General features: G+C 43.7%; 3 protein-coding genes and 2 long non-coding RNA genes across 16 annotated transcripts in view; 4 read left to right on the forward strand and 1 right to left on the reverse strand.

Moving 5' to 3' along the window:
• heatr5b (HEAT repeat containing 5B) overlaps positions 1–23,560 on the reverse strand; it is a 151,887-nt gene extending 128,327 nt beyond the window's left edge. The window contains exons 1-6 of the mRNA XM_052496616.1: positions 23,422–23,560; positions 11,419–11,645; positions 10,610–10,821; positions 6,437–6,545; positions 3,675–3,824; positions 3,170–3,341 (exon numbers count right to left, since the gene is read on the reverse strand). Of these exons, the coding sequence (XP_052352576.1) occupies positions 3,170–3,341; positions 3,675–3,824; positions 6,437–6,545; positions 10,610–10,821; positions 11,419–11,544 (769 nt within the window). The 5' untranslated portion in view covers positions 11,545–11,645; positions 23,422–23,560. The remainder of the gene's footprint in view (positions 1–3,169; positions 3,342–3,674; positions 3,825–6,436; positions 6,546–10,609; positions 10,822–11,418; positions 11,646–23,421) is intronic.
• LOC127915891 (uncharacterized) lies at positions 8,021–9,811 on the forward strand. Of its 7 annotated transcripts, none has more exons than XR_008092801.1 (3): positions 8,021–8,275; positions 8,936–9,463; positions 9,640–9,811. It is a non-coding gene; the product is annotated as an uncharacterized LOC127915891 (long non-coding RNA). The 7 variants fall into 7 exon arrangements; XR_008092797.1 differs by having other exon boundaries at positions 8,022–8,407; positions 8,936–9,507; XR_008092795.1 differs by having other exon boundaries at positions 8,023–8,275; positions 8,936–9,507.
• gpatch11 (G patch domain containing 11) lies at positions 13,197–21,260 on the forward strand. Of its 2 annotated transcripts, none has more exons than XM_052496611.1 (8): positions 13,197–13,531; positions 14,135–14,356; positions 14,710–14,751; positions 15,114–15,234; positions 16,874–16,964; positions 17,270–17,395; positions 20,600–20,681; positions 20,771–21,260. In XM_052496611.1, exons 1-8 carry the CDS (start codon positions 13,498–13,500, stop codon positions 20,827–20,829), a joined length of 777 nt encoding a protein of 258 aa, XP_052352571.1. In that variant the 5' UTR covers positions 13,197–13,497; the 3' UTR covers positions 20,830–21,260. The 2 variants fall into 2 exon arrangements, with proteins under 2 accessions (XP_052352571.1, XP_052352570.1); XM_052496610.1 differs by having other exon boundaries at positions 13,209–13,531; positions 14,130–14,356.
• Positions 17,732–19,884, forward strand: LOC127915900 (uncharacterized). Of its 4 annotated transcripts, none has more exons than XR_008092872.1 (3): positions 17,732–18,180; positions 18,343–18,466; positions 19,431–19,884. It is a non-coding gene; the product is annotated as an uncharacterized LOC127915900 (long non-coding RNA). The 4 variants fall into 4 exon arrangements; XR_008092878.1 differs by having other exon boundaries at positions 19,473–19,884; XR_008092874.1 differs by having other exon boundaries at positions 17,732–18,138.
• A 29-nt stretch (positions 23,561–23,589) lies between the features above and the next one.
• The window catches only part of eif2ak2 (eukaryotic translation initiation factor 2-alpha kinase 2), a 41,474-nt gene continuing 37,323 nt past the window's right edge, over positions 23,590–27,740 (forward strand). For both annotated transcript variants that reach the window (XM_052496586.1, XM_052496594.1), the window contains exon 1: positions 23,590–23,737. The gene's annotated coding sequence lies outside the window, so the exon portion shown is untranslated. The remainder of the gene's footprint in view (positions 23,738–27,740) is intronic.

Consider the following 27,740-nt stretch of genomic DNA (forward strand, 5'->3'; position numbering starts at 1 on the left):
TATTTGAATAATGACTAAGACATATATTTGAATAATGACTAAGACACATATATTAATAATGACTAAGACACATATATTAATAATGACTAAGACATATATTTGAATAATGAGTAAGACACATATATTTGAATAATGAGTAAGACACATATATTTGAATAATGACTAAGACATATATATTTGAATAATGACTAAGACACATATATTTGAATAATGAGTAAGACACATATATTTGAATAATGAGTAAGACACATATATTTGAATAATGACTAAGACATATATTTGAATAATGACTAAGACATATATATTTGAATAATGACTAAGACATATATATTTGAATAATGACTAAGACATACATATGAATAATGACTAAGACATATATATTAATAATGACTAAGACATATATATTTGAATAATGACTAAGACATATATATTTGAATAATGACTAAGACATACATATGAATAATGACTATGACATATATTTGAATAATGACTATGACATATATTTGAATAATGACTAAGACATATATATGAATAATGAGTAAGACATATATATGAATAATGAGTAAGACATATTTGAATAATGAGTAAGACATATATTAATAATGACTAAGACATATATATTAATAATGACTATGACATATATTTGAATAATGACTAAGACATATATTTGAATAATGAGTAAGACATATTTGAATAATGACTAAGACATATATATTAATAATGACTAAGACATATATATTAATAATGACTAAGACATATATATTAATAATGACTAAGACATATATTTGAATAATGACTAAGACATATATTTGAATAATGACTAAGACATATATTTGAATAATGACTAAGACATATATTAATAATGACTAAGACATATATTTGAATAATGACTAAGACATATATTTGAATAATGACTAAGACATATATTTGAATAATGACTAAGACATATATTTGAATAATGACTAAGACATATATTTGAATAATGACTAAGACATATATTTGAATAATGACTAAGACATATATTTTAATAATGACTAAGACATATATTTTAATAATGAGTAAGACATAAGGTAATCATGTAACTCTTGACATCCAGTCCCTATACTTGCGTAGTAATTATTACAATAACATTGCTACATAGGTAATTATATTTTTATTACACAGGCACAAGAACAGTTTAATGTCACTAAGGATGTTAACCGTAACACAATACGGCTATTAAGTGTTGAATGGAAACTAAATATCCAGAAACTGCTTTCTTGAATAAACTAGAGCCAAGGCTGGAGGAAAACCATGTTAGTCTGTAGTCAGAGTAAACTATCCACTTCAAGATGTAATAGCAGAGTTCCCCAACTGGCGGCCCGTTATAAAAAATAAAAATAAAATATTTTGTATTTTTCATTGTTACATTTACAGTGCACTTAGAAAGTATTCAGACCCCTTGACTTTTTCCACATTTTCACTTTTTCCACATTTTGTAGGTATTAGGTATTCAGACTTATTCTAAAATGGAATAAAAATGTTTTTTTTTCTCATTAATCTACACACAATACCCCATAATGACATCACAATACCCCATAATGACATCACAATACCCCATAATGACATCACAATACCCCCTAATGACATCACAATACCCCATAATGACAAATCCAAAACCAGTTGGTTTGAAATGTTTCAAAATAATTTTAAAAAACTGAAATATCACTTTTTTTTAGGTATTCAGACGATTAACTCAGTACTTTGTTTGAAGCACATTTGGCAGTAATTACAGCCTTGAGTCTTCTTGGGAAATGCTTGGAACACGTGTATTTAGGGAGTTTCTCCTATTCTTCTCTGCAGATCCTCTCAAGCCCTGTCAGGTTGGATGGGAAGCGTTGCTGCACAGCTATTTTCAGGTCTCTCTGGAGATGTTAGATCGGGTTCAAGTCCAGGCTCTGGCTGGGCCACTCAAAGACATTCAGAGATTTGTCCCGAAGCCACTCCTGCGTTGTCTTGGCTGTGTGCTTAGGGTCGTTGTCCTGTTGGAAGGTGAACCTTCACCCCAGTCTGAGATCCTAAGCGCTCTGGAGCAGGTTTTCATCAAGGATCTCTCTGTACTTTGCTCCGTTCATCTTTCCATCGATCCTGACTAGTCTCCCAGTCTCTGCCATTGAAATACATCCCCACAGCATGATGCTACCACCACCATGCATCACCATAGGGATGGTGCCAGATTTCCTCTAGATGTGACGCTTGGTATTAAGACCAAAGAGTTCAGTCGTGGTGTCATCAGAGCAGAGAATCTGGTTTCTCATGGTCTGAGAGTCCTTTAGGTACCTTTTAGCAAACTCCAAGCGGCTGTCATGTGGCTTTAACTGAGGAGTGGCTTCCGTCTGACCACTCTACCGTAAAGGCCTGATTGGTGGAGTGCTGCAGAGATGGTTGTCCTTCTGGAAGGTTCTCCCATCTCAACAGAGGAACTCTGGAGCTGTCAGGTCAGGTTCTTGGTCACCTCCCTGACCAAGGCCCTTCTCCCCCGATTGCTCAGTTTGGCCGGGCGGCCAGCTCTAGGAAGAGTCTTGGTGGTTCTAAACTTCTTCCATTTAAGAATGATGGAGGCCACTGTGTTCTTGGGGAACTTCAATGCTGCAGACATTTTTTTGGTACCCTTCTCCAGATCTGTGCCTCGACACAATCCTGTCTCTGAGCTCTACGGATAATTCCTTCGACCTCATGGCTTGGTTTTTACTCTGACATGCTGTCAACTGTGGGACCTTTATGTAGACAGGTGTGTGCCTTTCCAAATCATGTCTCATCAATTGAATGTACCACAGGTGGACTCCAATCAAGTTGTAGAAACATCTCCAGGATGAACATTGGAAACAGGATGCACCGGAGCTCAATGTCGAGTTTCATTGCAAACTGTCTGAATACTTACAGCGTATTTACATTTCTGTTTTTAATACATTTGCAAAAATGTCTAAAAACCAATTTTTGCATTGTCATTATGTGTGTGTAGATTGATGTAGAAAAACTATTATTTAATTAATTTTAGAATAAGGCTGTACCGTAACAAACCCCCCCCACTTGGATCTCAACCCCCACGGTTATTGGCTCTGGATAAGAGCATCAGCTAGATGACTAACATGTCGAACCTGACAAAGGAAACCCCATTAGAGCTCCTAACCTGCAGCTTGTTTGGGCGTCAGGGCCGTGGCCATGACGGTTCCTAGTAGTTTGGATACGGCTACCCTCACTCCATAGTTCGATCCTTCCAGGGCCTTGAAGCACAGAGTGGCTACGTTCTCCAGCTCGGTGGTCCACATGAAGACAGCCTCATTCTGCAGCTCTAGCAGACACTATAGACAGAGAGGACAGAGTGAGAGAAAGAAAGAGCGAGACAGAAAGAGAGAGAGACAGAGAGACCGAGTTAATCGTTAGATCTTCCAGGGCCTTGAAGCACAGAGTAGATACGTTCCCCAGCTATGTGGTTCACTTGAACGCGCCAGCCGATGGCCATCGTTCTCCCGTCGGCCCTCGTCTCTCCCGTCGGCCCTCGTCTCTCCCGTCGGCCCTCGTCTCTCCCGTCGGCCCTCGTCTCTCCCGCCGGCCCTCGTCTCTCCCGTCGGCCGATGGTTATCATTATATCTGAGCCCTTTCACAATGTGGACTGTTGCTCAGTATTCACTAACCTTAGCCACAGCACAGCGCACAGCCATGGAGCGGTCTGTGAGTAGGGAACGAGCGTTCTTATAGATGTCTCTGTGGCAAGAGGCTGCTGCTCCACCAAGACCATTCAACACCTTCTGTAGACTGAGTAGAATCTCACTACGACCCTGGGACTGGAGACAGAGGAGGAGGAGGGGATGAGAGGGGAGGGAGGAGAGAGAGGAGGAGGATATGAGAGGGGAGGGATGAGAGAGAGGAGATATGAGAGAGGAGGAGGAGGGGTTGAGAGAAGAGGGATGAGAGAGGGGAGATATGAGACAGGAGGAGGAGGGGATGAGAGGGGAGGGATGAGAGAGGAGGAGGAGGGGATGAGAGGAGAGGGAGGAGAGAGGAGGAGGAGGGGATGAGAGGAGAGGGAGGAGAGAGGAGGAGGAGGGGATGAGAGGAGAGGGATGAGAGAGGGGGGAGATATGAGAGAGGAGGAGGAGGGGATGAGAGGAGAGGGATGAGACAGGAGGAGGAGGGGATGAGAGGGGAGATATGAGAGAGAGGAGGAGGAGGGGATGAGAGGGGAGGGATGAGAGAGGAGGAGGGGATGAGAGGGAGAGGAGGAGAGAGGAGGAGGAGGGGATGAGAGGGGAGGGAGGAGAGAGGAGGAGGAGGGGATGAGAGGAGAGGGATGAGAGAGAGGGGAGATATGAGAGAGGAGGAGATGAGAGGAGAGGGATGAGACAGAGGAGGAGGAGGGGATGAGACAGGAGGAGGAGGGGATGAGAGGATGAGAGGGGAGGGATGAGACGGAGGAGAGGGATGAGAGAGAGGAGAGGGATGAGAGAGAGGGGAGGGATGAGAAAGAGGAGGGGATGAGAGAGAGGTGGGGATGAGAGAGAGAGGTGGGGATGAGAGAGAGGTGGGGATGAGAGAGAGAGGTGGGGATGAGAGAGAGGTGGGGATGAGAGAGAGGTGGGGATGAGAGAGAGGTGGGGATGAGAGAGAGGGGGGGATGAGAGAGAGGAGGGGATGAGAGAGGGTGAGGGATGAGAGAGAGGTGAGGGGATGAGAGAGAGGTGGGGATGAGAGAGAGGTGAGGAGGGATGAGAGAGAGGTGAGGGGATGAGAGAGAGGTGAGGGGATGAGAGAGAGGTGAGGGGATGAGAGAGAGGTGAGGGGATGAGAGAGAGGTGAGGGGATGAGAGAGAGGTGAGGGGATGAGAGAGAGGTGAGGGGATGAGAGGTGAGGAGCCGAGGATGATGGGGAGGAGGGGGATGAGAGGAGGGGCGAGGAGAGTTGGAGAAATGGGGTGGCATTACATACAAGTCAATCGAAGTCTATCTATATTGTTGCCAAGATGAACTATACATTGTTCTGAGCAACGATAGAGATACTCCTGGTGTTCCTAGAATTTATTTATTTATTTAAACTGGCAAGTCAGAATACCATGATAAGAACCATTATGATCTGCTAGAAAGCCCTTACCACTGCTCTATAAAACCCAGGAAGCCCATACCCCTGCTCTATAAAACCCAGGAAGCCCTTACCCCTGCTCTATAAAACCCAGGAAGCCCTTACCCCTGCTCTATAAAACCCAGGAAGCCCTTACCCCTGCTCTATAAAACCCGGGAAGCCCTTACCCCTGCTCTATAAAACCCAGGAAGCCCTTACCCCTGCTCTATAAAACCCAGGAAGCCCTTACCCCTGCTCTATAAAACCCGGGAAGCCCTTACCCCTGCTCTATAAAACCCAGGAAGCCCTTACCCCTGCTCTATAAAACCCAGGAAGCCCTTACCCCTGCTCTATAAAAGCCCTTACCCCTGCTCTATAAAAGCCAGGAAGCCCTTACCCCTGCTCTATAAAACCCGGGAAGCCCATACCCCTGCTCTATAAAACCCGGGAAGCCCTTACCCCTGCTCTATAAAACCCGGGATACAATAAAACCCGGGAAGCCCTTACCCCTGCTCTATAAAACCCGGGAAGCCCTTACCCCTGCTCTATAAAACCCGGGAAGCCCTTACCCCTGCTCTATAAAACCCGGGAAGCCCTTACCCCTGCTCTATAAAACCCGGGAAGCCCTTACCCCTGCTCTATAAAACCCGGAAGCCCTTACCCCTGCTCTATAAAACCCGGGAAGCCCTTACCCCTGCTCTATAAAACCCGGGAAGCCCTTACCCCTGCTCTATAAAACCCGGGAAGCCCTTACCCCTGCTCTATAAAAAACCCGGGAAGCCCTTACCCCTGCTCTATAAAACCCGGGAAGCCCTTACCCCTGCTCTATAAAACCCGGGAAGCCCTTACCCCTGCTCTATAAAACCCAGGAAGCCCTTACCCCTGCTCTATAAAACCCGGGAAGCCCTTACCCCTGCTCTATAAAACCCGGAAGCCTATACCCCTGATCTATAAAACCCGGAAGCCCTTACCCCTGCTCTATAAAACCCGGGAAGCCCTTACCCCTGCTCTATAAAACCCGGGAAGCCCTTACCCCTGCTCTATAAAACCCGGGAAGCCCTTACCCCTGCTCTATAAAACCCGGGAAGCCCTTACCCCTGCTCTATAAAACCCGGGAAGCCCTTACCCCTGCTCTATAAAACCCGGGAAGCCCTTACCCCTGCTCTATAAAACCCGGGAAGCCCTTACCCCTGCTCTATAAAACCTGGGAAGCCCTTACGCCTGCTCTAGAAAAAACCCAGGAAGCCCTTACCCCTGCTCTATAAAACCCGGGAAGCCCTTACCCCTCTATTAACCCGGGAAGCCCTTACCCCTGCTCTATAAAACCCGGGAAGCCCTTACCTCTGCAGTCTTCAGTGCTTTCAGCATGTTGGTGATGGTGTCGGGGAAGGAGCTTCCCAGCATCCTCCCCATCTTCTCATAGAAGGAACCAACACAGGCCACAGCAGCTCTGCAAAACAAACCACGATGAGCCGAACAGAGGAGTTCATTACCACTCAATTATAGACTGGAAGCTATTCTTTACCCACTCACATCCGGTCAGACAGACAGTACCCGGTCAGACAGACAGTAGCCTCCACTCTTCTGGGAAGGCTTTCCACTAGATGTTGGAACAGTGCTGCTATAACAGCCTCCACTCTTCTGGGAAGGCTTTCCACTAGATGTTGGAACATTGCTGCGGGGACTGATGTTGTGATCATGATGCCTGGATCACATTCGGCTTTCCAATTCATCCCAAAGTTGTTCGATGGGCTTGAGGTCAGGGCTCTGTGCAGGCCAGTCAAGTTCTTCCACACAGATCTCGACGAACCATTTCTGTATGGACCTTGCTTTGTGCACGGGGGGCATTGTCATGCTGAAACAGGAAAGGGCCTTCCCCAAACTGTTAACACAAAGTTGGAAGCACAAAATCGTCTAGAATGCCATTGAATGCTGTAGCGTTAAGATTTCCCTTCACTGGAAACTAAGGGGCCTGAACCATGAAAAACAGTCCCAGACCATTATTCCTCCTCCACCAAACTTTACAGTTGGCACTATGCAATCGGGCAGGTAACGTTCTCCTGGCATCCGCCAAACCCAGATTCAACCATCGGACTGCCAGATGGAATGTGTTTCCACTGCTCCAGAGTCCGAAGGTGGTGATCTGTATACCACACTCCAGCTGACGCTTGGCATTGCGCATGGTGATCTTAGGTTTGTATGCAGCTGCTCAGCCATGGAAACCCATTTCATGAAGCTCCCGACTAACAGTTATTGTGCTGACGTTGCTTCCAGAGGCAGTTTGGAACTCGGTAGTGAGTGTTGCAACCGAGGACAGACTACATTTACGCGCTACGTGCTTCAGCACTCAGAGTCCCGTTCTGTGAGTTTGTGTGGCCTACCACTTCGCGGCGGAGCCGTTGATGCTCCTAGAGGTTTCCACTTCACAATAACATCACTTACAGTTGACCAGGGAAATTTGACAAACTGACACGTTGAGCAGGTGGAATCCTATGACTGTGCCACGTTGAAAGTCACTGAGCTCTTCAGTGAGGACATTCTACTGCCACTGTGTGTCTATGGAGATTGCATGGCGGTGTGCTCGATTTTATACACCCGTCAGCAACGGGTGTGGCTGAAATAGCCGAATCCACTCATTTGAGGGGGTGTCCACATACTTTTGTTTGTATATAAAGGTGCATTCGGAAAGTATTCAGACCCCTTGAATTTTTCAACATTTTGTTACGTTACAGCCTTGTTAAAATTGATTAAATACAAAAACATCCTTAGCAATCTAACACAAACACAATACCCCATAATGACAAAGCAAACACAGATTAAGACACTTTGGAAAATGTAAATAAAATATAAAAACAGAAATCCTTTATTTACAGAAGTATTCAGACACTTTGCTATGAGACTCGACATTGAGCTCCGGTGCATCCTGTTTCCATTCATCATCCTTGAGATGTTTCTACAACTTGATTGGAGTCCACCTGTGGTAAATTCAATTGATTGGACATGATTTGGAAAATCACACACCTGTCCCCAAAAACCAAGTCATGAGGTCGAAGGAATTGTCGGTAGAGCTCAGAGACAGGATTGTGTCGAGGCACAGATCTGGGTGAGTGAACAAAACATTACTGCAGCATTGAAGGTCCCCAAGAACACAGTGGCCTCCATCATTCTGCAGCATTAAAGGTCCCCAAGAACACAGTGGCCTCCATCATTCTGCAGCATTAAAGGTCCTCAAGAACACAGTGGCCTCCATCATTCTGCAGCATTAAAGGTCCCCAAGAACACAGTGGCCTCCATCATTCTGCAGCATTGAAGGTCCCCTAGAACACAGTGGCCTCCATCATTCTGCAGCATTAAAGGTCCCCAAGAACACAGTGGCCTCCGTCATTCTGCAGCATTAAAGGTCCCCAAGAACTCAGTGGCCTCCATCATTCTGCAGCATTGAAGGTCCCCAAGAACACAGTGGCCTCCATCATTCTGCAGCATTAAAGGTCCCCAAGAACTCAGTGGCCTCCATCATTCTGCAGCATTAAAGGTCCCCAAGAACGCAGTGGCCTCCATCATTCTGCAGCATTGAAGGTCCCCAAGAACACAGTGGCCTCCATCATTCTGCAGCATTGAAGGTCCCCAAGAACACAGTGGCCTCCATCATTCTGCAGCATTAAAGGTCCCCAAGAACTCAGTGGCCTCCATCATTCTGCAGCATTGAAGGTCCCCAAGAACACAGTGGCCTCCATCATTCTGCAGCATTAAAGGTCCCCAAGAACTCAGTGGCCTCCATCATTCTGCAGCATTAAAGGTCCCCAAGAACGCAGTGGCCTCCATCATTCTGCAGCATTGAAGGTCCCCAAGAACACAGTGGCCTCCATCATTCTGCAGCATTAAAGGTCCCCAAGAACACAGTGGCCTCCATCATTCTGCAGCATTGAAGGTCCCCAAGAACACAGTGGCCTCCATCATTCTGCAGCATTAAAGGTCCCCAAGAACACAGTGGCCTCCATCATTCTGCAGCATTAAAGGTCCCCAAGAACACAGTGGCCTCCATCATTCTGCAGCATTAAAGGTCCCCAAGAACACAGTGGCCTCCATCATTCTGCAGCATTAAAGGTCCCCAAGAACACAGTGGCCTCCATCATTCTGCAGCATTGAAGGTCCCCAAGAACACAGTGGCCTCCATCATTCTGCAGCATTAAAGGTCCCCAAGAACACAGTGGCCTCCATCATTCTGCAGCATTAAAGGTCCCCAAGAACACAGTGGCCTCCATCATTCTGCAGCATTGAAGGTCCCCAAGAACACAGTGGCCTCCATCATTCTGCAGCATTAAAGGTCCCCAAGAACACAGTGGCCTCCATCATTCTGCAGCATTAAAGGTCCCCAAGAACACAGTGGCCTCCATCATTCTGCAGCATTAAAGGTCCCCAAGAACGCAGTGGCCTCCATCATTCTGCAGCATTAAAGGTCCCCAAGAACACAGTGGCCTCCATCATTCTGCAGCATTAAAGGTCCCCAAGAACACAGTGGCCTCCATCATTCTGCAGCATTGAAGGTCCCCAAGAACACAGTGGCCTCCATCATTCTGCAGCATTGAAGGTCCCCAAGAACACAGTGGCCTCCATCATTCTCAAATGGAAGAAGTTTGGAACCACCAAGACTCTTCCTAGAGCTGGCCGCCCGTCCAAACTGAGCAATCGGGGAGAAAGGCCTCGGGGAGGTGACCAAGAACCCGATGGTCACTCTGACAGAACTGCATAGTTCATCAGCGGAGATGGGAGAACCTTCCAGAAGGACAACCATCTCTGCAGCACTCCACCAATCAGACCTTTATGGTGGAGTGGCCAGACGGAAGCCACTCCTCAGTAAAAGGCACATGACAGCCTGCTTGGAGTTTGCCAAAGCACACAGCCAAGACAACGCAGGAGTGGCTTTGGGACAAGTCTCTGCATGTCATTGAGTGGCCCAGCCAGAGCCTGGACTTGAACCCGATCTAACATCTCTGGAGAGACCTGAAAATAGCTGTGCAGCGACGCTCCCCATTCAACCTGACAGAGTTTGAGAGGATCTGCAGAGAAGAATGGGGAGAAACTCCAAGCTTGTAAGCTTGTAGAAGACTCGGGGCTGTAATCGCTGCCAAATGTGCTCCAACAAAGTACTGAGTAAAAGGGTCTGAATGGAAATGTCATATTTAAGTGTTTTATTTGTAATATATTTGCAAAAATTACTAGAAATCTGTTTTTGATTTGTCATTATGGGGTATTGTGCGATTTAAAAAAAATCAATTTTAGAATAAGGCTGTAATGTAACAAAATTTGCAAAAAGTTAAGGGGTCTGAATACTTTCCAAATGCACTGTGTGTATGTATGTATGTATGTATGTATGTATGTATGTATGTATGTATGTATGTATGTATGTATGTATGTATGTATGTATGTATGTATGTATGTATGTATGTATGTATGTATATATAATGCTTAGACCTACATCTAATGGATAAATATATATCAATCTAAAAAGCTCACAGTTTGGTGGGGAGGTAAGTGGGCGTGTCATCCTTGCTCTTGATGATGTCATTGCACTTGTCCAGTGTCTGGAAGACGGTGAAGGTGTCTCCTATGCTGTAGAGGGTAGCCAGGTTCTTAGCTAGCAGTTTCCTGGTGGGAGGGCCAGGGGCACTGCTGATCAACCCTGTCAGCTGCTCAACCAACTTCTTCTGCTTCTCCTTCACATCCACCTGGCAAGGGTAGGGAGAGGGGTGGTGGGAGGGGAGAGGGGAGGGGTGGTGGGAGGGGAGAGGCGAGGGAAGAGGGGAGGGGCAGGGGGGAGAGTGGGAGGGGCAGGGTGAGAGGGGAGGGGCGGGGTGAGAGGGGATGGGCGAGGAGTGAGGGGAGGGGTGGTGGGAGAGGGGAGGGGCAAGGGGAGGGGTGGAGGGAGAGGGAGAGGCGAGGGGAGAGGCGAGGGGAAGAGGTGAGGGGCAGGGCAGGGTGAGGGGCGGGGTGAGGGGAGGGGGTGGGGTGAGGTGAGAGGGTGAGAGGGGAGGGGCGGGGTGAGGTGAGAGGGTGAGAGGGGAGGGGCGGGGGAGGGAAGAGGGGAGGGCGGGGGGAGGGGGAGAGTGGGAGGGGCGGGGCGAGAGGGGAGGGGCGAGAGGGGAGGGGCGGGAGACAAACACAGAGAGAGCACGCAAACACACAATCAACAAGGTGTAGGTTGCAGATAGATGAAATCGAATAACACTGACAGCACAGGTATGTGTGTGTAGTGTAACACAGGTGTGTGCAGTGTAACAGGTGTATTGCATAGCGTGAGTATATTTGTCTCTCTGTCAACTCACCTTGTTTGCTGCCACTAGAACCTTGTCCAGGAAGCGAAGCCATTCGAAGATGAAGACGGGTCTCTTAGCCTCAGTGATCTGGGCTAGGGCTTCCTCGTTCAGAAGTAGACTGTGAGCCAACTCCATGGCGACAGTAATCCAGCTAGCGGTAGCTAATAGCCGATAGCTCTTGGGTAAAGGGTCCTCTCCTTCAGCTCACAGAGCCCAATGATACAGCCTCTTCAACTCTGGAAACGTATTGGAGGGAGAGTATATTCACAATGGTATTATATAATCAGGCCAGATAGAGACGAAAGATAAACGTCAGAGCAAAGAGGATGTAACGGTAGCTAGCTAGCTACAAGCTAACGTTACAGAGTCAGAGGTGGTCGCTCCTGCCAACTACATTGGCTAGTAGTTAGTGTTTACTAACACAAATAAATATTAACTTGGTAACGTTACAATGCTTCATAGTACCGGACCGTTATGTAACCAACTAATTTAACTGGTATCTGGCTAACTACGTTTATACAATGTTTGACTGACGTTGCAATGATAGAAGAGGGTTGGGAGCACAGCTAGTAAACATTAGCATTCAGGACACTTGTCACACAGCTTACTAGACCCAAATGAATGTCTAAAAAAAAAAAACTCACGATCAAACGCCTTACACGAACACATCTATTTCATACAGTTAATCACAAGACGTAAATATCGAGTAGGCTTTAATCAACCAAATAAACAGAAACAAAAAAAAAAAACAACCTCGTCCTACCTGTTTTGTCGCCAAGATCATTGACGAATCATTTGCAGTCAACTGTGTCGGTGATGTGTATAAACCACGATGACGCGACAGGAGCGCTGTTTTGAAGTCACCCCGCAGCCATCTTGGTACTCTTCATTTAAAAAATATATATTTTGGATGCCGTAGAAATGCATATATTAACGTCTAAATTCGTTTTTGACACGTTTATTATATTACAGACACCTTAATGTATAATTTAAAATTAGATTATGTCAGCTAAAGAGAAAGAAAAAAAATACAAAATATATATAAAACATTTTCCTTAAAATATATATTTTTGAGAATACTAATGTTACTTTCCATACTAAAACAACTTAAATACATGTACATTTTGTTTTTGAAACATTTAATTAAAATGCTGTAGAATTCCATTCATTCCTACGGTTGACTGCTTCCTACTAGGGAGTACCAATATGGCCGAGCGGAGGCTTCAAATCGACTCAGATATATTTCACTTTTCGAGGTACTCGGTCCGAGCATGTGAATGCAGCAATAACGTCAGAAAACCATAGGTTATACACGTCATTCGTCGTCGGGACTACGGTGGCACACAGTAGATTTATATTTGAACAAGAGTTGACCCTATTATGAAGAGATGTACTGCTTGGATTATTTACCTACGATATAAACCATTTGAAACAATTTTATGTCATTAAATATTTTGGCCAAATCTCATATTCCCAAATGTAAATCATAAAAAAACACACATTTTTCTTACCTTACCCCCAAAAAATTGAAAATTATTTTATCACAATTAAATACTGTACCAACAGTATATTTTAGGCTTTGTGTAATGAGTTAGCTCCGCCCCTGGCCCGCCCACAGCCAACTGTCCTTTGTACATTTCTATGTCAGATCTTTTTCCCAAAATAGTATTTAGACGCGCAAAATGTAAACGGAACCAAATGAAAACGGAACCAATCGAATGTGCAGAAGTTCCAGGCGGAATCTTTTCGCGAAGGGAAAATGGTTGTCACTAGTTACCACAGCCACAAAGTCAAAATTGTCTAGCTATGTCGTAAAAAAAATATATAAAAACAAAAAATTGGTCTTAATTGACGGTTAGTGTTAGGCATAAAGTCAATAACTTGGTGTGTTTAAGGTTATGTTTAAAATTAGATTTTATGAAGATGAATTGTAGAATTCGGCGGGGTTTAGCTGATTATGACATTGTGGATGTGGTAACTAACTAACGTTAGTGAAGACCGAGAGAAGGTGAAAGCCAGCGGAACAATAATAGTCCTACAATAGTTCACTTGTTTGGTTTTACAAGTCAATCATGGCTGAAGACGAAGATGATTATATGTCTGATGCCTTTCTCAGTCAAATGTGAGTTTTTTTTCCCCCTTCAGTTTCCGTACGGTGACCAAATAAATTGTAACTAACGGCTACATCAGAGTGCGAGTTTGTGATGATGGGAACCATTAGCTAGCTAGTTACTGGAACATTAGTTAACGCAGCTAATTAGCTAGCCTGTTACTGGAACATTAGTTAACGTAGCTAATTAGCTAGCTACACAGATGAATGGGGGCAACGTTCGGTTGCCAAACGTTGCATATAGAAATGCAATTTAATAAAGACGACATAATACCTTGGTCTCTTGCTTGGAATACATGTTGGAGAGGCAGATTTAGCTAACGAGCTAACTAGTCAAAGGCATGCTGATTCGTTTAAGTAGTAGTAGTAGTAGTAGTAGTAGTAGTTGGCTGGATCAAAAGCCTGCACGTTGGGTTTCTAGTAGTAGTAGTAATTGGCTGGATCAAAAGCACGTTGGGTTTCAGGTGACTGTCTCACCTCACATTCCACAGAAGAATATTCAAAACATATACTTTAGTGTCTATTGTCTGGTTATTACATGTGTGTTCCGTTTATTGCTAAGTTCTCAGTTGATGTGCAAGGTTCTCTCTGTGTCCCATCTCCCTGGCAGACCAGATGTGAAGCCCGGTATCCCGATGGTGAAGCGTGTGAAGGAGGCCCTGAGGAAAGAGGTGCTTCACAAGGAGAAGAACGTTAAGAATCGCCAGAAGACTATTAAAGAGTTGGAGCAGGAGAGTAGAGAGATGGCACAGCATAGCACCATTAGCAACCAGAACAAGGGCTTTGCTCTGCTGCAGAAGATGGGCTACAAAGCTGGACAAGGCCTGGGGAAGCAGGGTTAGTCCTCTCCAGTTCAACTCGGAATGTATCATATTACTTCTTAACTGAATCAGTTCAACTCAGAAATAAATGCCTGACTTTAATGTATTCAGCTAGGAGTTAAGCCAGACATCACCATAACTAAGTGATGGAGTTAGTATTGTAGCAAAGTCATGGGGTAGTCCAGAGTGGGACTTGAACCCAGCACTTTGGTACTGTCAACCCAACACCTTAGCAGTTCCGCTAAGAGATGTGAACCCTAGACGAGGTCGCTGTGTTGGAATAAATTTGTTACAATATGACGATCAGACCTGACATCACATGGTAGATTTTCTTCAAGTATTGATTCCTGTCTTTATTCCCTCTTGCAGGGGCGGGAAGAGTCGAACCTATTCCATTAAATATCAAAACAGGTGAGAATTCATTTTTATATCCATGTAAGTTAATTCTAACCTACACATTGACAGTGTATACATTGTATGCATCAACATTACCTTTCTGAAGAGATGTAGCCTACCTAATGCAATTAACACATTATCTCTAACATTACCTTCTGAAGTGATGTAGCCTACCTAATGCAATTAATATATTATCTCTAACATTACCTTCTGAAGTGATGCAGCCTACCTAATGCAATTAATACATTATCTCTAACATTACCTTCTGAAGTGATGTAGCCTACCTAATGCAATTAACACATTATCTCTAACATTACCTTCTGTTATTGAAATGGTTGTAAACATACTGCATCATCCTGTGGTTATGTATCACTCAGACAGAGGGGGCATCGGGATGGAGGGAGTGAAGAAGAGGAAAGCAGAGGAGGAACTTGAACATTACCGTCAGAAAGCCCGGGCCAAACAACAGAATGAGAAACAGTCCCTGGAGGACTTCAGGTAAAGACCTCGTCCCAGATGGCACCCTGTTCCCTATTGGCTCTGGTCTAATGGCACCCTGTTCCCTATTGGCTCTGGTCTAATGGCACCCTATTGGCTCTGGTCTAATGGCACCCTGTTCCCTATTGGCTCTGGTCTAATAGCACCCTGTTCCCTATTGGCTCTGGTCTAATGGCACCCTGTTCCCTATTGGCTCTGGTCTAATAGCACCCTGTTCCCTATTGGCTCTGGTCTAATGGCACCCTGTTCCCTATTGGCTCTGGTCTAATGGCTCCCTATTGGCTCTGGTCTAATGGCTCCCTATTGGCTCTGGTCTAATGGCTCCCTATTGGCTCTGGTCTAATGGCACCCTATTGGCTCTGGTCTAATGGCTCCCTATTGGCTCTGGTCTAATGGCACCTATTCCCTATTGGCTCTGGTCTAATGGCTCCCTATTGGCTTTGGTCTAATGGCACCCTATTCCCTATTGGCTCATGTCTAATGGCACCTTATTCCCTATTGAATCTGGTCTAATAGCACCATATTCCCTATTGGCTCTGGTCTAATGGCACCCTATTCCCTATTGGCTCATGTCTAATAGAGTCCTATTCCCTATTGGCTCTGGTCTAATGGCACCTTATTCCCTATTGGCTTTGGTCAAATGGCACCAGTCAGGTGCTGGTCAAATGTGTTCTAATGCTGTGTACCTGTGTTCTAATGCTGTGTACGTGTGTTCTAATGCTGTGTACCTGTGTTCTAATGCTGTGTACCTGTGTTCTAATGCTGTGTACCTGTGTTCTAATGCTGTGTACCTGTGTTCTAATGCTGTGTACCTGTGTTCTAATGCTGTGTACGTGTGTTCTAATGCTGTGTATCTGTGTTCTAATGCTGTGTACCTGTGTTCTAATGCTGTGTACCTGTGTTCTAATGCTGTGTATCTGTGTTCTAATGCTGTGTACCTGTGTTCTAATGCTGTGTACCTGTGTTCTAATGCTGTGTACGTGTGTTCTAATGCTGTGTACGTGTGTTCTAATGCTGTGTACCTGTGTTCTAATGCTGTGTACCTGTGTTCTAATGCTGTGTACCTGTGTTCTAATGCTGTGTACGTGTGTTCTAATGCTGTGTACGTGTGTTCTAATGCTGTGTACCTGTGTTCTAATGCTGTGTACCTGTGTTCTAATGCTGTGTTCCTGTGTTCTAATGCTGTGTTCCTGTGTTCTAATGCTGTGTACGTGTGTTCTAATGCTGTGTACGTGTGTTCTAATGCTGTGTACCTGTGTTCTAATGCTGTGTACCTGTGTTCTAATGCTGTGTTCCTGTGTTCTAATGCTGTGTACCTGTGTTCTAATGCTGTGTACCTGTGTTCTAATGCTGTGTACCTGTGTTCTAATGCTGTGTACCTGTGTTCTAATGCTGTGTACCTGTGTTCTAATGCTGTGCACGTGTGTTCTAATGCTGTGCACGTGTGTTCTAATGCTGTGCACGTGTGTTCTAATGCTGTGCACGTGTGTTCTAATGCTGTGTACGTGTGTTCTAATGCTGTGCACGTGTGTTCTAATGCTGTGCACGTGTGTTCTAATGCTGTGTACCTGTGTTCTAATGCTGTGTACCTGTGTTCTAATGCTGTGTACCTGTGTTCTAATGCTGTGTTCTACATCAGAGTGAGGATGAGGACAGAGAGGGAAGAGCAAAAGATTGAGGGGGACCTCAGGAGGAGTCAGAAAGCCTGTGAGCAGCTGGACAGTCAGAAGGTTAGACACACATACACACACACATACACACACACACACATATACATACACACATACATACACACAGACACACACACACATACACATACACACACACATATACATACACACACACATATACATACACACACAGACACACACAGTCTTTTATCTGCAAAAAGTACCTCTGGTGGAAAATGTGTGGATTTTACCTGAAAATCAGTTGCCAATTGAAACCAAGCTAGTCACAAAATCTATTGACAAGAAGAAGACACCCTTTTATGTTTAACTCAGACTATACTGAATACTCTCCTTTTGAATTACAGGGTGTCCCGGTGCCCAGGGAAGACTGGTACTGGCCTAAACTGGTTGTTGAGGAGGAGGAGGAAGAGGAAGACAAGGTGGTTGAGGAGGAAGAGGAAGACAAGGTGGTGGAGGAGGATGAGTTAACTGTTAGTACATTTCATTTGAATATGATAGAAGCTTCAGGAAAGAGACTAAAGATATGGCCAGTTTAAGAATAGACGTTATAATGGCGTGACACAGTAGGGTTGAATTAAGAATAGACGTTATAATGGCATGACACAGTAGGGTTGAATTAAGAATAGACGTTATAATGGCATGACACAGTAGGGTTGAATTAAGAATAGACGTTATAATGGCATGACACAGTAGGGTTGAATTAAGAATAGACGTTATAATGGCATGACACAGTAGGGTTGAATTAAGAATAGATTATAATGGCATACACAGTAGGGTTGAATTAAGAATAGCCGTTATAATGGCATGACACAGTAGGGTTGAATTAAGAATAGACGTTATAATGGCATGACACAGTAGGGTTGAATTAAGAATAGACGTTATAATGGCATGACACAGTAGGGTTGAATTAAGAATAGACGTTATAATGGCGTGACACAGTAGGGTTGAATTAAGAATAGACGTTATAATGGCGTGAAACAGTAGGGTTGAATTAAGAATAGACGTTATAATGGCGTGAAACAGTAGGGTTGAATTAAGAATAGACGTTATAATGGCGTGAAACAGTAGGGTTGAATTAAGAATAGACGTTATAATGGCGTGAAACAGTAGGGTTGAATTAAGAATAGACGTTATAATGGCATGACACAGTAGGGTTGAATTAAGAATAGACGTTATAATGGCGTGAAACAGTAGGGTTGAATTAAGAATAGACGTTATAATGGCGTGAAACAGTAGGGTTGAATTAAGAACAGACGTTATAATGGCGTGAAACAGTAGGGTTGAATTAAGAATAGACGTTATAATGGCGTGAAACAGTAGGGTTGAATTAAGAACAGACGTTATAATGGCGTGACACAGTAGGGTTGAATTAAGAATAGAATAATGGCGTGACACAGTAGGGTTGAATTAAGAATAGGTTATAATGGCGTGAAACAGTAGGGTTGAATTAAGAATAGACGTTATAATGGCGTGACACAGTAGGGTTGAATTAAGAATAGACGTTATAATGGCATGACACAGTAGGGTTGAATTAAGAATAGGTTATAATGGCGTGAAACAGTAGGGTTGAATTAAGAATAGACGTTATAATGGCGTGACACAGTAGGGTTGAATTAAGAATAGACGTTATAATGGCGTGAAACAGTAGGGTTGAATTAAGAATAGACGTTATAATGGCGTGAAACAGTAGGGTTGAATTAAGAATAGACGTTATAATGGCGTGAAACAGTAGGGTTGAATTAAGAATAGACGTTATAATGGCGTGAAACAGTAGGGTTGAATTAAGAATAGACGTTATAATGGCGTGAAACAGTAGGGTTGAATTAAGAATAGACGTTATAATGGCGTGAAACAGTAGGGTTGAATTAAGAATAGACGTTATAATGGCATGACACAGTAGGGTTGAATTAAGAACAGACGTTATAATGGCGTGAAACAGTAGGGTTGAATTAAGAATAGACGTTATAATGGCGTGAAACAGTAGGGTTGAATTAAGAATAGACGTTATAATGGCGTGAAACAGTAGGGTTGAATTAAGAATAGACGTTATAATGGCATGACACAGTAGGGTTGAATTAAGAATAGACGTTATAATGGCGTGACACAGTAGGGTTGAATTAAGAATAGACGTTATAATGGCGTGACACAGTAGGGTTGAATTAAGAATAGACGTTATAATGGCGTGAAACAGTAGGGTTGAATTAAGAATAGACGTTATAATGGCGTGAAACAGTAGGGTTGAATTAAGAATAGACGTTATAATGGCGTGAAACAGTAGGGTTGAATTAAGAACAGACGTTATAATGGCGTGACACAGTAGGGTTGAATTAAGAATAGACGTTATAATGGCGTGAAACAGTAGGGTTGAATTAAGAATAGACGTTATAATGGCGTGAAACAGTAGGGTTGAATTAAGAATAGACGTTATAATGGCGTGACACAGTAGGGTTGAATTAAGAATAGACGTTATAATGGCGTGACACAGTAGGGTTGAATTAAGAACAGACGTTATAATGGCATGACACAGTAGGGTTGAATTAAGAATAGACGTTATAATGGCATGACACAGTAGGGTTGAATTAAGAATAGACGTTATAATGGCATGACACAGTAGGGTTGAATTAAGAATAGACGTTATAATGGCGTGAAACAGTAGGGTTGAATTAAGAATAGACGTTATAATGGCATGACACAGTAGGGTTGAATTAAGAATAGACGTTATAATGGCATGACACAGTAGGGTTGAATTAAGAATAGACGTTATAATGGCGTGAAACAGTAGGGTTGAATTAAGAATAGACGTTATAATGGCATGACACAGTAGGGTTGAATTAAGAATAGACGTTATAATGGCATGACACAGTAGGGTTGAATTAAGAATAGACGTTATAATGGCATGACACAGTAGGGTTGAATTAAGAATAGACGTTATAATGGCGTGAAACAGTAGGGTTGAATTAAGAATAGACGTTATAATGGCATGACACAGTAGGGTTGAATTAAGAATAGACGTTATAATGGCATGACACAGTAGGGTTGAATTAAGAATAGACGTTATAATGGCATGAAACAGTAGGGTTGAATTAAGAATAGACGTTATAATGGCGTGAAACAGTAGGGTTGAATTAAGAATAGACGTTATAATGGCGTGAAACAGTAGGGTTGAATTAAGAATAGACGTTATAATGGCATGACACAGTAGGGTTGAATTAAGAACAGACGTTATAATGTTATGACACAGTAGGGTTGAATTAAGAACAGACGTTATAATGGCATGACACAGTAGGGTTGAATTAAGAACAGACGTTATAATGGCATGAAACAGTAGGGTTGAATTAAGAATAGACGTTATAATGGCATGACACAGTAGGGTTGAATTAAGAATAGACGTTATAATGGCATGACACAGTAGGGTTGAATTAAGAATAGACGTTATAATGGCGTGACACAGTAGGGTTGAATTAAGAATAGACGTTATAATGGCATGACACAGTAGGGTTGAATTAAGAATAGACGTTATAATGGCGTGAAACAGTAGGGTTGAATTAAGAATAGACGTTATAATGGCATGACACAGTAGGGTTGAATTAAGAATAGATTAAAGAATAAATTGAATCTAGATGATTATTTTCAAGTTCCTCCTGTGACAACCCTGTTTTCCTGATCTTCTCTAGTCACTGGACAAGCTACAAATTCTGACATCATATTTAAGAGGGGTCCATTTTTACTGCATATGGTGTGGCACCGCTTACAATGGTAAGAATTTAAACCTCCTCGCTTAAATAAAAACATCCCTGGTCATTGTAAGACATTGAATAGCACTTTATACGGTTTGTGACCTACAGATGAGGAGGATCTGTGCTCTAATTGCCCTGGAGACGCAGCTGTAGACCACGATGACTGAAACCACTGCAGAATAATCACCCCAAGAGACTGGAGGCATCCGGCCAGTCGGATTCGTTAATAACATACGGGGATTATAAATGGGATCGGAGGCCGTATGTGTGAATGTACCGATCTGTGGGATTCTTCTCTTTAGAGCACAATGAATAAGGTTACGTGAACAGGGGAGGGACTGATCCTAGATCAGCACTGCTGTTCTGAGCCGGTTGATGCATATAACAGCTGCCCCTGTATGATATATATATATATATAAATATAGGTGAGTTTTGACCTATAAAGTGTGCATTTGTATTATGTATAATGTAGACAGAACATTTGGTGTATTTTCTTCCTGAACATGTTAGATTTTTTTGTTTTTTTGTTTAATAAATTAAAACTTTTTTTTTTATATGATTCAGAAACCATGAATTAAAAAGGTTATTTCGATTATAATCTGTATTCTGTTATTTGTACATTTGACAGGCAAACTTGATATTAGCGTAGAGTTCATTCATCCATGTCATCCACAGACCACCAAGTCCAGATGTTTAGCGTAGGGTTCATTCATCCACAGACCACCAAGTCCAGATGTTTAGCGTAAGGTTCATTCATCCACAGACCACCAAGTCCAGATGTTTAGCGTAGGGTTCATTCATCCACAGACCACCAAGTCGAGATGTTTAGCATAGGGGTTCATTCATCCACAGACCACCAAGTCGAGATGTTTAGCGTAGGGTTCATTCATCCACAGACCACCAAGTCCAGATGTTTAGCGTAAGGTTCATTCATCCACAGACCACCAAGTCCAGATGTTTAGCGTAGGGTTCATTCATCCACAGACCACCAAGTCCAGATGTTTAGCGTAGGGTTCATTCATCCATGTCATCCACAGACCACCAAGTCCAGATGTTTAGCGTAGGGTTCATTCATCCACAGACCACCAAGTCCAGATGTTTAGCATAGGGTTCATTCATCCATGTCATCCACAGACCACCAAGTCAGATGTTTAGCATAGTTCATTCATCCACAGACCACCAAGTCCAGATGTTTAGCGTAGGGTTCATTCATCCACAGACCAAGTCAGATGTTTAGCATAGGGTTCATTCATCCACAGACCACCAAGTCCAGATGTTTAGCATAGGGTTCATTCATCCACAGACCACCAAGTCCAGATGTTTAGCATAGGGTTCATTCATCCACAGACCACCAAGTCCAGATGTTTAGCATAGGGTTCATTCATCCATGTCATCCACAGACCACCAAGTCCAGATGTTTAGCGTAGGGTTCATTCATCCACAGACCACCAAGTCAAGATGTTTAGCATAGGGTTCATTCATCCACAGACCACCAAGTCCAGATGTTTAGCATAGGGTTCATTCATCCATGTCATCCACAGACCACCAAGTCCAGATGTTTAGCGTAGGGTTCATTCATCCATGTCATCCACAGACCACCAAGTCCAGATGTTTAGCGTAGGGTTCATTCATCCACAGACCACCAAGTCCAGATGTTTAGCGTAAGGTTCATTCATCCACAGACCACCAAGTCCAGATGTTTAGCGTAGGGTTCATTCATCCACAGACCACCAAGTCGAGATGTTTAGCATAGGGGTTCATTCATCCACAGACCACCAAGTCCAGATGTTTAGCATAGGGTTCATTCATCCATGTCATCCACAGACCACCAAGTCCAGATGTTTAGCGTAGGGTTCATTCATCCACAGACCACCAAGTCCAGATGTTTAGCATAGGGTTCATTCATCTATGTCATCCACAGACCACCAAGTCCAGATGTTTAGCATAGGGTTCATTCATCCACAGACCACCAAGTCCAGATGTTTAGCATAGGGTTCATTCATCCACAGACCACCAAGTCCAGATGTTTAGCGTAGGGTTCATTCATCCACAGACCAAGTCCAGATGTTTAGCATAGGGTTCATTCATCCACAGACCAAGTCGAGATGTTTGCCTCCTTATCTAACACGTTGTATTCAATAGGATGCAACAGATATAATTTTTGGAGCTGTTTAAAAAATATATATGGCACTTTCACCAATTTATTGGCATGTAAACGTACTTTTTTTCTTATTCGTTTAACCTAAAACTTTTCACATACATATTACTAACTGAATTTCGTATTGTTTTATTTTGGGAATATAATTCTTTGTAGCCAACACGTAGCCGTCAGCCCAGTAGCCATATTGACTGATGACGTGTGGTTCGGGAAATCGAAACCGAAGATTATGGATATAGTGACAAGATACGGGTCTCTACTTCCTAACAATGGGAGTTATTGTCCACAACGCGGACCGGTGGACTGTCTAGCTCCCGCCTATCCTTTCTTTGGATTTGTAATGTCAACCTGCCTGTATTCAATGCCACTCCTCAACCCTGAATATGCATAGTCGTCTCGAGACAAATTCCGATATAGTGTTGTTGTTTTTTTTCAAAGTTGCCGTGATGTCACGTGTCCTACTTAAATCAGTAAACTCGTAACAATTTAACCATTGCAAAATGTATATTCGAGCAAATAAATCTCACGTTGCAAATAAGACATTACTTTCTTAGTTGACCATCTTCGACACTCGCATTGACCTCCATAAAAGAAAACTCACGCAATCTGCTGGAGACGGATTTTCATCCGAGTTGAGCATCTCTCTTCCTTTTCCTCTCTGTAGAAACTTTTCCTCTCTTTTGAAGCACAAAACGAAAGTAAAGCGCGATGACTGGACACTGACAGCAGTGCAGTCGCTAAGTGTTCAAACACTCGTGGGGACCATCTACACCAAGGACTCTAACTATAACAACAAATGATACATAACTATAAAACGTTAGAGAGCATCCACACTAGAGAAACGTTGATCGTTCTACACCGATCAATCCACCGGTCAACGCATCCTACTGCACGCTAAAAGGCCTATTAATAAATCGGTAAGTAACACAGACGATTCAGTACATTAGGGTGTGTTCATTGTCATAGTGTGAACTGCAAATAATACTTCAATGCACATGTCACGAAAAAAAAATATATATAGAAACTCGTATTTAAATCAAGCAATTCAACAACATTAGCCTGCGCGTCTTTTATATCATGTCATTGCTTGCTTGGTTCCCAGCTTACTTCCATTTTTCGAACGAATGTCAATTTGTTTTGGATCTTATTTTTCACTGTGTTCATCTCTCTGTTTGACCTGTGCAACCATTAACAATATCATTTATGTGGCCAAAGTGATCACACCAACGCACGCTCTCTCAACTTTCCCCTTGAGAGTTCTTCTTCGGTGGAATTTAACGGTGGTTGGCATCCAATAGGTTGCGTTACCGTCCCCAACTGGACTCTAGTATAAATCCATTATACTTTGTGATAAAACATGTGTTTTTTTTTAATAAACACCCAAGTACTTCTCAACAGTTGCTACCACAATATCTATTTTCTGTGATTCACGTGCCATTTCTGCGGTCCAGTTAAAAACCATTGCTGTGAACGATAAGAAGCCAAACTTCCTTACCCGGTAGTTTATTTGGACTAGGCCTATTTTACATTTCTGCAATTAGCAAGACTGTTTCTCCCCAAGAAAAGGCTATTTAGGCCTAGTATTTTTTTTTTTTAAGTATAAAATAAATGTCCTACAGCTTTTGTAGATTGTAGCTATTCCTGGGATGACACGTGAAAATGAATAACGTAGATACAAGGAATACAGTCGACGTTTGAGTCCGTGTAGCCTATTGCACGTAAGAACAGCTGGAAGAGAGAAAGGCTAGTTGCTTGGCGGAAGTAAGACACTAAATATTAGGCCATTCATTACATAGGAAGTAATTAGGGTTCTTTGGGTAGGGTGATGGTTCTATGTGGAACCATAATGACTCAAAGAACCCTTTGAGCTCTTCAACGATTCTTTACTATTCACAAAAAGGGTTCTTTGCTCCTTTAGTGAGAATAAAAATGTAAGGGAGGCGGCTCATTTGAATATCTGAGGGAGTGGTTTGGAAACAGACCTTTTTTTGTGCAACCATGAGTAATAGTGTCATTCCAGTTTATGTGTTGTGTAATGCCATTACATATTACATAAACCTATGGCCAGTGACTGACTCATGTACTGTAAGGTCTTGAGTCTATTGAGAAATCAAATTTAAAAATAAAATAAAAATATATATATATAGACCTTTGTACATCAGCTGATATCTCAAAGGGCTGTACAGAAACCCAGCCTAAAACCCCAAACAGCAAGCAATGCAGGTGTAGAAGCACGGTGGCTAGGAAAAACTCCCTAGAAAGTCCAGAACCTAGGAAGAAACCAAGAGAGGAACCAGGCTATGAGGGGTGGCCAATCCTCTTCTGGCTGTGCCGGGTGGAGATTATAACAGAACATGGCCAAGATGTTAAAATGTTCATAAATGACCAGCATGGTCGAATAATAATAAGGCAGAACAGTTAAAACTGGAGCAGCAGCACGGCCAGGTGGACTGGGGACAGCAAGGAGTCATCATGTCAGGTAGTCCTGGGGCATGGTCCTCCGAGAGAGAGAAAGAAAGAGAGAATTAGAGAGAGCATATGTGGGGTGGCCAGTCCTCTTCTGGCTGTGCTGGGTGGAGATTATAACAGAACATGGCCAAGATGTTAAAATGTTCATAAATGACCAGCATGGTCGAATAATAATAAGGCAGAACAGTTAAAACTGGAGCAGCAGCACGGCCAGGTGGACTGGGGACAGCAAGGAGTCATCATGTCAGGTAGTCCTGGGGCATGGTCCTCCGAGAGAGAGAAAGAAAGAGAGAATTAGAGAGAGCATATGTGGGGTGGCCAGTCCTCTTCTGGCTGTGCTGGGTGGAGATTATAACAGAACATGGCCAAGATGTTAAAATGTTCATAAATGACCAGCATGGTCGAATAATAATAAGGCAGAACAGTTAAAACTGGAGCAGCAGCACGGCCAGGTGGACTGGGGACAGCAAGGAGTCATCATGTCAGGTAGTCCTGGGGCATGGTCCTCCGAGAGAGAGAAAGAAAGAGAGAATTAGAGAGCATATGTGGGGTGGCCAGTCCTCTTCTGGCTGTGCTGGGTGGAGATTATAACAGAACATGGCCAAGATGTTAAAATGTTCATAAATGACCAGCATGGTCGAATAATAATAAGGCAGAACAGTTAAAACTGGAGCAGCAGCACGGCCAGGTGGACTGGGGACAGCAAGGAGTCATCATGTCAGGTAGTCCTGGGGCATGGTCCTCCGAGGGCTTAGAGAGAGCATATGGGGGTCCTCCTCTTCTGGCTGTGCTGGGTGGAGATTATAACAGAACATGGCCAAGATGTTAAAATGTTCATAAATGACCAGCATGGTCGAATAATAATAAGGCAGAACAGTTAAAACTGGAGCAGCAGCACGGCCAGGTGGACTGGGGACAGCAAGGAGTCATCATGTCAGGTAGTCCTGGGGCATGGTCCTCCGAGAGAGGAAAGAAAGAGAGAATTAGTATGTGGGGTGGCCAGTCCTCTTCTGGCTGTGCTGGGTGGAGATATAACAGAACATGGCCAAGATGTTAAAATGTTCATAAATGACCAGCAAATAATAATAAGCAGAACATAAAACTGGAGACTGAGACAGGTGGACTGGGGACAGGAGACATCATGTCCCTGGGGCATGGTCCTAGGGCTCAGGTCCTCCGAGAGAGAGAAAAACAGGAAGGATATAGAGAACCACCCACTTAGATTCACAAGGACAGCCCCCATACCAGGAATGCCAGATATAACAAACTGACCTGTCCCCTCACAAACTACTGCAGCATAAATACTGGAGACTGAGACAGGAGGGGTCAGGAGACACTGTGGCCCCATTCGAGGACACCCCCGGACAGGGCCAAACAGGAAGGATATAACCCCACCCACTTTGCCAAAGCACAGCCCCCACACCATAATGCCAGGATATATCTGGTGGTCTGTCTCCTCATCACTCAGCCACATAATGCCATGGGTATATCTGGTGGTCTGTCTCCTCATCACTCAGCCACATAAAGCCAGGGTATACCTGATGGTCTGTCTCCTCATCGCTCAGCCACATAATGCCAGGGTATACCTGGTGGTCTGTCTCCTCATCGCTCAGCCACATAATACCAGGGTATATCTGGTGGTCTGTCTCCTCATGACTACATAATACCAGGATATATCTGGTGGTCTGTCTCCTCATGACTCCATAATACCAGGGTATATCTGGTGCTCTGTCTCCTCATCGCTCAGCCACATAATGCCAGGGTATATCTGGTGTCTGTCTCCTCATCACTCAGCCACATAATGCCAGGATATATCTGGTGGTCTGTCTCCTCATCACTCAGCCACATAATGCCAGGGTATACCTGGTGGTCTGTCTCCTCATCGCTGAGCCACATAATGTCAGGGTATATCTGGTGCTCTGTCTCCTCATCACTCAGCCACATAATGTCAGGGTATACCTGGTGGTCTGTCTCCTCATCGCTCAGCCACATAATGCCAGGGTATATCTGGTGGTCTGTCTTCTCATCATGATACATAATGCCAGGGTATACCTGATGGTCTGTCTCCTCATGACCCATAATGCCAGGGTATATCTGGTGGTCTGTCTCCTCATCGCTCAGCCACATAATACCAGGGTATATCTGGTGGTCTGTCTCCTCATGACTACATAATACCAGGATATATCTGGTGGTCTGTCTCCTCATGACTCCATAATACCAGGGTATACCTGGTGGTCTGTCTCCTCATCGCTCAGCCACATAATGCCATGGGTATATCTGGTGGTCTGTCTCCTCATCACTCAGCCACATAATGCCAGGGTATATCTGGTGGTCTGTCTCCTCATCACTCAGCCACATAATGTCAGGGTATACCTGGTGGTCTGTCTCCTCATCACTCAGCCACATAATGTCAGGGTATACCTGGTGGTCTGTCTCCTCATCGCTCAGCCA

The sequence above is a fragment of the Oncorhynchus keta genome, chromosome 3 (genome assembly GCF_023373465.1).
Source record: "Oncorhynchus keta strain PuntledgeMale-10-30-2019 chromosome 3, Oket_V2, whole genome shotgun sequence".
Classification (NCBI taxonomy): domain Eukaryota; kingdom Metazoa; phylum Chordata; class Actinopteri; order Salmoniformes; family Salmonidae; genus Oncorhynchus; species Oncorhynchus keta.